The following is a 13,266-nucleotide window of genomic DNA, read 5'->3' on the forward strand; positions in this document are numbered from 1 at the left end:
GGCCTGGTGGTTGGGTCGGCACCATGCGGGTTGTGCCCTCCGGACAGATCTAATCTGGCCGGTGCGGCGGCTCAGATCGGCGGCGACCCGTGCACACAATACGTGATGGAGGTTCTTCGAGCGGATCCGGGTGAAAACCTTGTGCTCGGCTTGATGCCAAGACCGGCGTTGGTGGCACCATGAGGTGTCATTACCTTCTTGAAGGCATCGCCATGGAGAAGCTCTAGACCTCTATCCGCTACCTCCGGGGGAAACCCTAGATTAGTTGATCGGATGACGGCGACGCGTTGGTGTCGTTTCCTCCTTGGGGGCGTCATTCTTGGAGGCGTACATGGGATCGAGGGACCAGCGGGCACCTTTTTTGTTGAAGCGGTACTTCATCCTTCACATTGATGACGGCGGATCTCGGCGGCGTGGTGCAGTGGAGACTCGGCGCCCGATGCGCGGTGATGGACTCGCGCAGGTGGAGGTAGTTGTCTGGCGTCAAGGTGGCGTCGATGGCGGAGTGGCCTGACAAGGTAGAAGCCTCAATATCTGCTCTAAAGACGGACATGTGGAAGATGGCGGCGACGACACATGTGAGTGCGTCAGACCAGTTTATGCCCCAGACCCGGTATATGGCTCGGCTGGGGCTTCTGACTTTTGATGATAGGCTTAGGTGAGTAGATCGGGTATGTGGCCCAGGTAGCACCCTTCATCATATGGATAGGAGCAGTGGCATATGTTGCCAAGATGGCGGATTCATGCATATTGTTGTAATACTTTGTAAGGTCCTCAAGAATAATCAATAAAGTGGCCGTATGCATCTACCAGATGCAGAGGCCGGGGGTCATCCTTCTTTTCTAAAAATAAAAATAAAATGAATTTTAGGAAGATATGATCAGCCAGTAGGGTACGTAAAGGAAGAGAGTTGTACCTAGATCGGCGACATCGCATGTAAATCTTAGGTCGCGAGATCAATTACTTACCAGTTCCAATCCTTCTTATGTCATAGGAGAATGGTGTACTCTCTCTGTAAACTTTTATAAGACGTCTTAGATCACAAATTATTCCACCTAGCTAATTAAAGACAGGCACACCATCGCAAAAAAAATTAAAGACAGGCACAGGCCGCTCCTAAACATAGCAGATACAGGACCAACAGATAGATACTCCCTCCATTTCAAAATATAGTGCGCCCGCGCTTTCCGAGGTCCAACTTTGATCATAAATTTAACCAATGAGACCAACTGCGGCAGGAGAAAAAATTATATAATTGAAAACTTCTTTCGAATACGAATTCACTGATATAATTTTCGCTCTCGCTGCAATCGATTTTGGTAGTTAAATTTACAGTTAAAGTTGAAGCACGGGGATATAGGAAGCACTATATTATGGAATGGAGCGAGTATGTGAGAGGGTGACGTTTCGTCTTTCCTGCCGACCTTCTGCTACACGTTTGATACTGTACAACAACTGAGGTTACTGCTGAAAATGATTTCAAGGCTAGGGCTGCTGTATCTCCGTCTGCACGCGCGTGTCCACATCATGTAGTCGACCTCCGGGCTGATCAGGTCGAAGTCCCTCTCGTTCCAAAATAGTACTACTATTAGTAATTTCCTCATGACACGTGACTATGCTCTTCCATTTGTGCATCATTTAGTTCCAGGTTTTTCAACCCAAGCTTTCCATATTCTCAAAGAAATAATACTCTTAATAAGTGCAGCGATTCGGTGTCCAGGCTCGTCTGCACGCGGCCAGAAAAAAATCAAAAAAAATACTAGAAAAATTCAAGAAAAATCTATTTTTTTTCCCATGGTATACAATTTATTGTGTGAGGTCCGCTCCAAATTCTAGCTCATTTGAACATCTGAGTAGCACTCAGAAAAAAAAGACAAATTGGGTCAAAACATTACATGAACAGTAAATTGTTTTACAGACCCCGAATTTGACTTTTTGCCGAGAGTTGCTCATTTGTCCAAAGGATTTGAAAATTGGAGCGGGTCTCACGCATCAAATTGTCTACCATCCAAAAAAATTGATTTTTTTTTAATTTTTCTAGTATTTATTTTGATTTTTTTTATTCAACAGAGGTGCAAATGAGCCCGGGCTCAGAAAAAGGCTTTTCTCCTACATACTAGCAACTAAGAGGGTGTTTATTTCCAGGGACTTATTGGTTTAGTGACTTTAAAAAGTCCCTATAAGTCTCATCTAAACCAAACAGGAGGGAATAGAGACTTAAAGTGGGCATTTGAAACTTATGAAATAAGACTCACAAGTAAGGACTTATAGGGACTTATAGTTGTAATATGGCCTTTTAGTCCACGTTAAGTCCTAGGAACCAAACAGGTAGGGATTTTTTAAAGACTTGAGACTTATAAATTAGGATTTAAAAAAGTCCTAGGATTTATGAAACAAACAGAGCCTAAGCAAATCAGACAAGAGGGCATGAACCAACAACTTGCACCATGCCAATGGTCCATCGTATCTTGCCATAATCTAATTAGTCAAGCATACGAGAATCCAATCATTGTGACATGACCAGGAAAAACACGCGTACTGTATGTCAGTTTTCACTGGTCAAGTTTCTATTAGTCTTGGAAAATCAAATCAATACCATCCTTTGCCTTGTCACACACTCCAGCTAGGATGCCTACAGATATTCCATCAAAATGTCATTACACTTTTAATAATTGTCACAAGCATCATTTATGGAAAGCAAAGAGTAAGCAAGAACGCTGTCTGTGTTCCTGAAAAAAAAAATGTACATTACAAATCGTGTCAATGGCAAATGTTTTTTTTGTGAGGAAATCACAAATCATGTTAACGGAAATCTCAGTAAGAACACAAATTACATATCCTTGTCTCGGTCATGACCTAAACAATGATAGTATATATATTTACAGAAAGCAATTTCTCATAATTAAAGGCATGGAGGTTGATACAAGATCAAGAGATACAGTCGCGAGACAGCTTCATGTCGAGCTTCTGGTACACGTTTGGTTTTCATATTCTCTCATGCTAAGCTAAATATAACAGCTGAGGTGTTCACTTAGTAGTAGTTAGGATATAACCATATTGATTACGGCTGAAAATGCTTGGAAGCTAGGGCTGCTGCATCTATCTGCCCAAGTCATCCCCATCATGTCTCCCTCCTGGTCATCCGAAGTCCCTGTCATTCCTACAAGAATTTCTTAATTACATGTGTGACATGCGTACGCAACATAGTCCAAGTTTCAAACCAAGGCTTCAATATTCTCAAAGGAATCAATCAAGCAACGACTGATGAGGCAAGAGAGCGACAACCAACTTACGTACATGGATGCTAATCCATATTTCACCATAGTCCAATCTAATCGAGCACGCGAGGGTCCAATCGTTGTGACGTGACCAGGAAACAATCGCACACATGTTTTCTTTTCTATTCTTCAGGTATATTTTTGTAAAAGAAATGGGCAGCTCGCAAGATGCCTTCCTTTGCCCGGCCACGCACTCTAGCCAGGGTTCTTCTTTTTAGCAAGGTTGCATGCACACGCAGCGGCTAAGTACAAAGTCCTGGACCACCGTACAATGTCATGTACCGTACGCAACGGACGACCGGGACAAGGAGAAACGGCGTCGGCTGGACCGGCCGGCCGGCCGGATGCATGCGTCTTCACCGGTGACATATCGACACGTGGCCCCATGCAAGGGATGGCCTCGGCTCGATCCGGTCTTCCACGTGCATCACGCTACCCTCAAAACTTGTTTAAGCTTGACAAAGTTTATGGTAGTACGTATGATTTTCTTTGCCACATCTAGAGTGGCGGATAAAATACACTGGGAAAAGAAGAACATTTCATGATGCACTCGATGATGTTGATTGCGTGAATTCATAATTGTGCGGCGGTGCATCCATTTTAATAGTAGTAGTATTCGGGTGTTCCAATATCCAATTCGGTGCCCGGGCTCAGAATGAGCCCGGTGAATAGTAACGTGATTAAAAGTAGAAAACAAAAATAAAAAATGATTTTTTTTCAAGCAAGATGTGCATATATGTGATGTTCGTGCAAAATTTGCTGATGTTTGAACATTTCAGGAGCGTGCGGCAAAAAAAGAGAAATCCAAGCATGAACAATGTTGTTTTTCAGATGTTTCTCTCAGACCCGAATTTGTTTTTCTTTTGTCACGAGCTCCTCGAATGTTCAAACATCATCAAATTTGGCACGGACATCACACACTCAAGCATCTTTCACCACAAATAAAATGGGAATTTCTTGAATGTTTTTAGTATTTTAAATGACTTTACTATTCACTCCCGGGCTCATCTGAGTCAAGGAGCCAAAACGCTGCTTCCTCAGGTGTTGTTGTTTTTTTTATCCCAGGCTCCATTTTCATATTGAAAATGGGTCCATGTGGCCCCTTTTGTCGATATTTTATTTTTTGCGTGAATGCGGATTTTCCTTGTTTTATGAAATTGCTCAAGCTTAACTAAGTTTGACTTGAGACAAAGATAAACATGGCTTATACTTAAGAACAACGGCGCATTTTGCTTTGTAAGTTACAAGCGGAATGTTGAATTCTCACAAGACAAACGAAAAATGGTCCTCATGTTCAATCTCCCGACGAAATCACCAAAGCAACTCTTCTTTGAAATGCTAAAGGGAATTTAGACAACACCCATGCATATCCGAGAGCTCAAGACGAACTAATGTTCTTTTCCAAAATGAAAGTTGGTTTATATGATATCAACAAAACACCAGACACAATCAGATACGACACAATCAGATACGACGGGGGAAACTGTACCTAGAGGCACATAGGTGTTGTTTCCAAAATGAAGATGCGGGTGAACCTATCGTCGTTGCACCACCGTAGATCATACCGACAATATAATGGACAACATGAAGAAATCCAGCCACCGAAATACTTGCAAAGGCATTAGAGGGACATGTCGCCGCAACAGTAAACTACCACGCACGATGGAGACTGGCAATCACGCCAAGCATATCGGCGAGGGGATCGCCCCGAGATTCAGGCAGACAGCCGCGCTACCAATTTGTTATGTATGGATGATGGATGAGATTCCATGGATAAAGAGCCTGTTCCAATAGACTTATGAAATGTTTCCGTTCATGTGCATCCAGCAGGGATTGAACCCGCAAATTTACCAATTATGAGTTGGACGCTTTAACTATTCAGCCATGGATGCTTAATAGGGATCACCGGACATAGTAAATAGACAATTTTCATATAGAAAGACATAGCATCGTCAAACCAATCCGATGTTGAAACTATTTTTCTTTCCTTATTTAGTTTACATAGATAGAGAAACTCAACACATACTAGATCACAAAATATGCTTTGCCATATAAATCATGTAATAATAGCTCTAAAAAAATCATGTAATAATAGGTCCATGGCCGACATGGCAGACCATGTGCTCGCATTCGCATTCCCCTCGGGGTGGGTCCCGCCTGTCAGTGCGTCGGGTACCATCTCCATCTCCCTCTTCCTCCCCTGTCCCCCCTCCGCTATAATACCTTCACCTAAAAATAATATGACGAGCTCGACGGAAGCAGCTCCCGGTCGCCGTCGTGGGGTCCTCCTGCTCCGCCTGCTCCCCCCCCCCCCCCCCCCCCCCCTGCTCCTCCCCCGACCTCTCCGTCCAGCGCCGCCGCCGCCGCAGCATCCGTGTGGGTGGGAGGCCGAGATTTCCTCCTCCGAGCGCGCCGCATCCAGCCCCGTAAGTCCGAATCTCCGTGCGTTTCTCTCTGTTCTTGCTCTGCAATCCCCTTCTCCGGAACCAATGCCCGCCATTCCCCCGTTTCTTGGGCCCTCGGGTCCAGGAATCCGAGGCCAAGCTGCGTTCTTGCCCTCCCCTACTGGCCGTGGACTGACCCCCCGGCAATGGCGGCCGTCGCCGCCGGGCCTACTCCCGCCGGTCCTCGCGGTGTTCGACCGGTTGCCGCCGTGCCATGCCGTACCGTACCGTACCGTGTCGGTCGAGCTGGCCCTGGGGTTTCACTCCGTTTATGGTCAGCTGCTCAACTGACGAAATGCTGAAATTTGTGTCGGTTGGTTTGGCCCAAATCTGTGCACGCAAATGCTTCCATTTTTGCAGGCAGATGTTTCCCTTTTTGCAGGAAGCAACCTTGAGCGTCACTGGTAGTATCCTGGCCGGTATAATCTGCTGGCGTTCCTTTGTTCGCTTGCTGTCCGTCTGATTGACAAGAGAAAAGGGGTGAAGCAAGGAATAGAATAGATGCCTTGCTGCGTAATCTAAAGTTCGGCACCTGCAGGCTTTTGTTCTCCCTCTCGCCGTACCAATAGTGTGTGCGGAATCTGCTGGGTCACATGTTTTGGCTGGCAATCGAGGGCGGCCACATCGCTTCTTGCTTTTCTTGGATGAGTAGGTGTGAACAAAAATGCCGGCCCGGCCTAGGATCTGTATCTTCTTCCTGGGAGCAGTATGAGTGGATGACATAAATGGCACAAACCAAATGTTGTGTTGCTTACTAGAAATGGGTGTTTTTCACATTCTTGTTAACGAGTGAGTTTGGTTGAATCATCTGTTGTTGTTCTTTTAACTTGCTTTTCTTTGCGACATTCAGTTCGTAGGTTTTTTAATTGCTTCCTTCAGATTGGCACTTGCCTCTTTGTTACTGTTTTTCTTTCAACATTTGGATTGACCCCCTACTGGCTGTGGATTGATCTCCCGCTAATGGCGGCCCTGGTTGTTGTGATGGTGTTACCACTGGGTCGGTGTTCGGCTGATTGCTTCTTACGGTATCCGCTGGCCTGGTGTCTTTTGAGTTCTTCAGTCCGTTTATCGTCAGTTGCTAAATGAATGAAATGCTGGAATCTGTGCTTAGCTGGTTTGGTACTTTGCTCAGCTGGCATCTTAGGCAGTGTTTCCTTTTTGCAGGAAGCACCCTTAAGCATAGTATCCTGGTATAATATGTTTGTTTGTTTGTTTGTTTGCTGTCTGATGATTGACACAAGGGATTAAGGATTAGAATAAATACCTTATACGTTACATAATCCAAAGTTTGTTCCCTGCATAGCAATAGTGTGTGCAAACTGAAATCTGTTGAGAGCAGTTTGTCCATACCATACGTTCGGCTTTAATTCAAGGACCACGATGATTTGTGGTTTTGTTGGATGAGTATATGTGAACAAAAATGCTGGATGCTTAACGGCCCAACCTACGATCTCTATCTTCTTCCTAGGAGCAGTATAAGCGGATAACATCAATGGCACAAACCTAAATGTTGTGTTGCTTACTACAAATGGATTATTTTCATTCTTAACGTGTTTGGTCGAAACATCTGTTGTTGCTCAGTTCAGTTGCTTATTTTTTTGCAATATTCAGTCCTGCTCTGTGATTTTTTCTTACAGGGGGATCCCAACTCATTAATAATCTGCTAAGATGCGAATAAGCATCCAGTAGCCTTTGCACTGTTTGAGGGACAATGGGGACAGCTTTTCCCATTTTGTTGGTTCTCTCTCTGCTCCTGTACCCTAATGGCATCTCCAAGAGCTTAGCTGCAAGGCCTCCAGTTGTGAATATTGGGTCTATTCTTCAATTGAACTCCACCACTGGAGGTGTTGCGGCGATTGCCATCAATGCAGCCTTGGAGGATATCAACTCTGATCCAACAGTTCTAAATGGAACAACATTAAAGGTTGAAACCAAGGATACAAATTGCTTTGATGGTTTCCTTGGCATGGTTCAAGGTAGACTAGCTTTAACGTCACTCATTCATTTTGTATTGTTAAAATAGTTGCTTCTGTTCTGGAGTTGTGACAATGATACCGTATTCCTTGTATCAGCTTTACAGTTCATGGAGACTGATGTTATTGCAATCGTTGGCCCCCAGTGCTCCACAATTGCTCATATCATTTCATATGTAGCAAATGAGCTCCGGGTCCCCTTGATGTCCTTTGCGTCTGATGCTACTCTTTCATCGATACAGTTCCCGTTCTTTGTCAGGACTGCTCCCAGTGATCTCTATCAAATGGCGGCTGTGGCAGCAGTTGTGGACTACAACCACTGGAAGATAGTGACTGCCATATACATTGATGATGATTTTGGTCGAAATGGCATTGCTGCTTTGGATGATGCACTCACTGCGAAGCGCTGCAAAATTTCCTACAAGATTGGATTTCCTGCAAATGCTAAAAAGAGTGAGCTTATTAATTTGTTGGTTAGTGTCAGTTATATGGAGTCTCGTGTTATCATCCTCCATACTGGTGCTGAACCTGGACTCAAGCTTTTCTCTATGGCAAACCGACTAAACATGATGGGCAATGGCTATGTATGGATTGCAACTGACTGGCTTTCTGCATATCTTGATGCTAATTCATCAGTTCCTGCTGAGACTATATCTGGTATGCAAGGTGTTCTTACTTTACGGCCACATATCCCCAGCTCAGAAATGAAGGGTAATTTGATCTCCAAGTGGAGCAGGCAAAGTCAGAAGTACAACCATAGTGATCTTCGTGTAAATACTTATGGTTTTTATGTTTATGATAGTGTATGGGCAGTAGCTCGGGCTCTTGATGCCTTCTTTGATGATGGTGGTAGCATTTCCTTCTCAAATGACTCGCGGTTGCGTGATGCAGCTGGGGGAACTCTTCACCTTGAAGCAATGAGTATTTTTGACAAGGGAAAGAAATTATTGGACAAGATTAGAAAGGTAAACTTCACTGGGCCATCTGGGAAAGTGCAATTCGATGCTTCAGGTGACCTCATTCATCCTGCATATGAGATCATAAATGTCATCGGAAATGGCATGCGGACCATTGGTTTTTGGTCAAACTATTCTGGCTTGTTATCAACTGTCCCTCCAGAGGCTCTATATTCAAAGTCCCCAAATACTTCTCTAGCCAATCAGCAACTCTATGATGTTATTTGGCCTGGGCAGACTGCACAGAGGCCTCGAGGATGGGTTTTTCCTTCTAATGCCAAGGAGTTAAAAATTGGTATTCCCAACAGATTCAGTTTCAGGGAGTTTGTCACGAAAGACAATGTTACCGGGTCAATGAAGGGTTATTGCATTGATGTCTTTACTCAGGCATTGGCTTTGCTTCCTTATCCTGTTACCTACAAGTTTGTACCTTTTGGGAGTGGTACTGAAAATCCTCATTATGACAAACTCATACAGATGGTTGAATCAAATGTAAGTATGTATGTTTTTTTTCCTTTTTCTACACATTCCATCAGACCATACTGACCAGGGTTATCTTATTCTGCAGGAGCTTGATGGAGCTGTAGGGGATATCGCAGTTACAATGAAGCGCACAGTAATTGCTGATTTCACCCAGCCTTTCATTGAAACAGGATTGGTTATCTTGGCTCCGGTTAAAAGGCATATAACAACATCCTGGGCATTCTTGCAGCCATTTACTTTGGAGATGTGGTGTGTTACAGGGTTGTTCTTTCTTGTTGTGGGTGTGGTTGTTTGGGTTCTTGAACATCGAATCAATGATGAGTTCCGCGGCTCGCCACGACAACAAATGATAACTATTTTCTGGTAAGGAGCTTAGCTGCATGTTTTGTATCCTCACTAGAACAACTGCCAGTTAATGCACCCAAATGAAGCATCTACTGATTATCAATTAACTATTATATATATGATGCATTGGTTTTATTGTCTTCTTTTTTCACATACTCTTGCAAAATGCTCTTATGACAGAGTCATTCCTTGCTCTCAAAACTGTGATTATAATCTCAATCTTCTATTATCTGCAGGTTCAGCTTTTCGACTTTGTTCTTTGCACACAGTGAGTAAATGAACCTCTCTTGTGTTTTTTTGGCTATATATATAAAGTAATTTTGTTCTGACACATGGCTCGTGATTTTCGTCCAGGAGAAAATACCATGAGCACCTTAGGGCGCGGTGTGTTACTCATATGGCTATTTGTTGTTTTGATCATTCAATCCAGCTATACCGCGAGTCTTACTTCCATCCTGACCGTGCAACAACTTGATACTTCTATAAAAGGAATCGATGACCTGAAAAATAGCGATGCTCCTGTTGGTTTCCAAGTTGGTTCTTTTGCACAAGACTACATGGTTAATGAACTGAACATCTCACGGTCAAGGCTAAGAGCTCTCGGTTCCCCAAAAGAATATGCTAAAGCCCTCGAGCTTGGCCCTAAGAAAGGAGGTGTTATGGCCATCGTTGACGAGCGCCCCTATGTTGAACTGTTTTTGTCAACTTACTGCAAGATTGCGGTAGCTGGCTCAGATTTCACCAGCAGAGGATGGGGCTTTGTAAGTACATTTAAACCAAGTTATTTAATATAGCTTAAAAAATTATAACGATACAACATTTTGGTGTTAAAATCCTGCAATAACAGTTTTAACTTCCAATAGTTGTGTGTGCTGTCTAGTACAACCTCTGTACACTAATATAAGATGTTTTTGCAGTTCAATTTGAACTGTAAAAACGTCTTACATTAGTTTACAGAGGGAGTATTATGTAACCTTTCTTGCACTTATTTGCGGGTGAAATCTAAAATCTACACCCGCTTTATTTCATGAGCCAAGACATAGCACCTTACAAAGTTCATTCTGCCAGGCATTTCCACGGGATTCCCCTCTGCAAGTGGACCTGTCCACCGCGATCCTGTCACTGTCAGAGAACGGGGAGCTGCAGCGGATCCACGACAAGTGGCTCAAGACAGGCGAGTGCGCAGCCGACGAAAGCGAGATGATCAACTCGAACCAGCTCCGCCTCGAGAGCTTCTGGGGCCTGTTCATAATCTGTGCCGTGGCGTGCGTCATCTCGCTGCTCATCTACTTCGGCATCATGCTGCGCAAGTACATGAGACACGAGCCGAAGAAGAGCCTCCGGAGGTTCATCTCGTTCATCGACGACAAGGAGCCGCCGAAGAACCGGAAGAAGCGGTCCATGAGCCTGCCTGCGAGCTCAATGGCCACCGCTCCGATGGCGGCCCTCGACGTAGAGAGGCCGGCCAGACCGGTCAGGAACGGCAGCGTTATTGATATAGAAGGCTAGTTCTTGTGTACAAATCTAAGACATTATATATATATATATACACGTTTTCGACCCGAGGTACGCTAATCTTCGGGTCAGCTTACCCGATGTAATGGAGGGGGAAATAGATTCAGACTTTCAGAGGCTGTGTAGGGGAAATTATTCTGTAGGTTCCTGGCAACTGGGAACTTGTATATAAGCTGTTGTCCTTGATGGTGTTGTGGTGAAATGAAGGAATGTGTTTGTCTGAGTGCTTTTTTCTCTTCAGAGTTTCTGCAGTTGCCTGCCTTGGCACTGAATGGATGTGAGAAGGCAGGTCTATCATTTAATTTTATTCTTGTGAAATTGCACAGATTTGAACTTCTACATCCCAGATTTTTATTTGATGTTCTTGGTTGGAATACAATTAGTTACAAGGATACATTCTGTAAAATAAAATAAAAGACACCACCTTCACTGCTTGTGAAAACACTATTAATAAAATAGAGTACTAAATAGGAAGCCAGGAGGAGAAATAAATTATGGGGAAACACTAAAAAAATATAATGTAATAAATGATGAAGTATAAAATGGGGAAAATGGAATATTCTGATTTTTCTGATCCCTACCGTTTATGGATATGCTGATGTGGTGGCGGCAGGCGGCCGAGCGCGCGCCATTCCGACCCACCATCATCCCTTCCCCATGCCTCCTCCTCCGTCGTCCATGGCGCCCTCCGCCCTGCCTTCCAGAACCTTCCACCGCCGCCACCCTCTTCCCTCCCCAGCACCCCCTCCTCCTCCTCCCTCGACCGTCCCATGCTGCGTCTCCCGGCGGAGGGCGGCCGCGCAGCTCCTCCTCTCGGCCGGCCTCCTGACCGCCGTCTCGTCCTCCCCGCCGGCGCTCGCCGCCAGGAGGGGCCGCCGGACCATAGCGCCGGAGGACTACGCGTCCACACGTACGTCACCGAGCCTCCTCGCCCCGCGCCCTTGGTTCCTGCTCAGATTTCCGCCCAAAAGCTTGGCCCTTTCCGACTGAATTCTGAAGCTGATTAGCCTCATACAGTATTTCTTTTCTTTTTTTGCTGTCAATTGATCCATGTGATATTAAGGATTGCAAATTATGTTTACAATCAAAGTTACAGTCTCCCCGTTCCATGAATCATCACTACTTATTACATTGGTTAAATTAAGCTCCGCGTTCGTGTAATCTGATGTGTGAACCATTGGGGGCAGCTGATGGCCTGAAGTACTACGATCTCATTGAAGGGAAGGGCCCAACTGCCGAGAAGGGATCAACTGTCCAGGTAATCAGTTCAACCCTGCTCTTAATTCTTGTACTCAAACTGCTCTCCAGTCTCCAACTGAAACTGATTGGCACTGCTGTTTTTCTGAAGGTTCATTTCGACTGCATATACCGTAGCATCACCGTGGTGTCGAGCCGCGAGGCCAAGCTCCTGGCGGGGAACCGGAGCATCGCACAGGTTATGTGTCAAAATACTCCTGGCACCGTATACGGTAGTGCTGCTGGTTTAGCGCGGTAGGAACTAAGATTTCTGTCTGTCTTCCTCTAGTAGCCCTATGTGTTCACCGTCGGATCGCTGCCTGGAAAAGAGCGGAAGCGGGATTTTGCGGACACCGCCAACGGGCTGTTCTCCGCGCAGGCTTCGCCCAAGCCTCCGCGGGCGATGTACATGATAACCGAGGGGATGAAAGTTGGGGGGAAGGTATTGAGAAGGAGAAGTTGCACAAGCGAAGCCAAATAATCGGGTGGTCTTTTTGTCTTTACGATGCCACTAGCCTGATCTTCTGCTCTGTTTGTATGTTGGTTTTGCAGAGGAGGGTGATTGTCCCTCCAGACCTGGGTTATGGGAAAAAGGGGCAGGGCGAGATACCGGTAAAACCTCAGTTTCTTCTAGTTTGATGTTTGAGCATCTGAGTGCATTCAGCTATTGATGAGTTATTTAATTCCATCCTGCTTTGCAGGCTGATGCTAGTTTTGAACTGGATATAGAGCTTTTGGAAGTGATCCCTCCTGCAGATAGTTGACCATTTTTGCTTACACTTGGAAAATACTGATGAGGTGCCTGTGAAGCTTCACAAAATTTAGAGGGATGTATTTATTTTATATACTTTTTTCGTTCTTATCAAAGAGAGCTGTAACTGAGAATATGTTAATATTATATTTTGGCTGGACATATATCGAAACGTTGGGACGCAAAGCTTTTGCGTTTTGTCGATTTTGTTTGTTTGCCCTGAAAGGACTTGTTTCTAATAAGTACTCCCTCCGTCCCATAATGTAAGACGTTTTTTGACACTAC

The 13,266-nt window shown here is 44.8% G+C and overlaps 2 protein-coding genes across 2 annotated transcripts; both read left to right on the forward strand.

Annotated features, from left to right (window-relative positions):
- Nucleotides 1-5,546: 5,546 nt before the first annotated feature.
- Nucleotides 5,547-11,217, forward strand: LOC147963607 (glutamate receptor 3.1-like). The gene is made up of 7 exons (XM_087531100.1): nucleotides 5,547-5,704; nucleotides 7,360-7,698; nucleotides 7,795-9,143; nucleotides 9,220-9,497; nucleotides 9,716-9,747; nucleotides 9,834-10,240; nucleotides 10,548-11,217. The coding sequence occupies exons 2-7, from the start codon at nucleotides 7,434-7,436 to the stop codon at nucleotides 10,986-10,988; spliced, it is 2,772 nt and encodes a 923-aa protein (XP_087387226.1). The 5' UTR covers nucleotides 5,547-5,704; nucleotides 7,360-7,433; the 3' UTR covers nucleotides 10,989-11,217.
- Nucleotides 11,218-11,589: 372 nt separating this feature from the next.
- Nucleotides 11,590-13,185, forward strand: LOC147963608 (FKBP-like peptidyl-prolyl cis-trans isomerase family protein). The gene is made up of 6 exons (XM_087531102.1): nucleotides 11,590-11,904; nucleotides 12,182-12,252; nucleotides 12,343-12,429; nucleotides 12,523-12,672; nucleotides 12,783-12,842; nucleotides 12,932-13,185. The coding sequence occupies exons 1-6, from the start codon at nucleotides 11,652-11,654 to the stop codon at nucleotides 12,992-12,994; spliced, it is 684 nt and encodes a 227-aa protein (XP_087387228.1). The 5' UTR covers nucleotides 11,590-11,651; the 3' UTR covers nucleotides 12,995-13,185.
- Nucleotides 13,186-13,266: the final 81 nt, after the last annotated feature.

Source organism: Triticum urartu, chromosome 6A (genome assembly GCF_056163025.1).
Source record: "Triticum urartu cultivar PI428250 chromosome 6A, HENAU_Tu73, whole genome shotgun sequence".
NCBI classification, from domain to species: domain Eukaryota; kingdom Viridiplantae; phylum Streptophyta; class Magnoliopsida; order Poales; family Poaceae; genus Triticum; species Triticum urartu.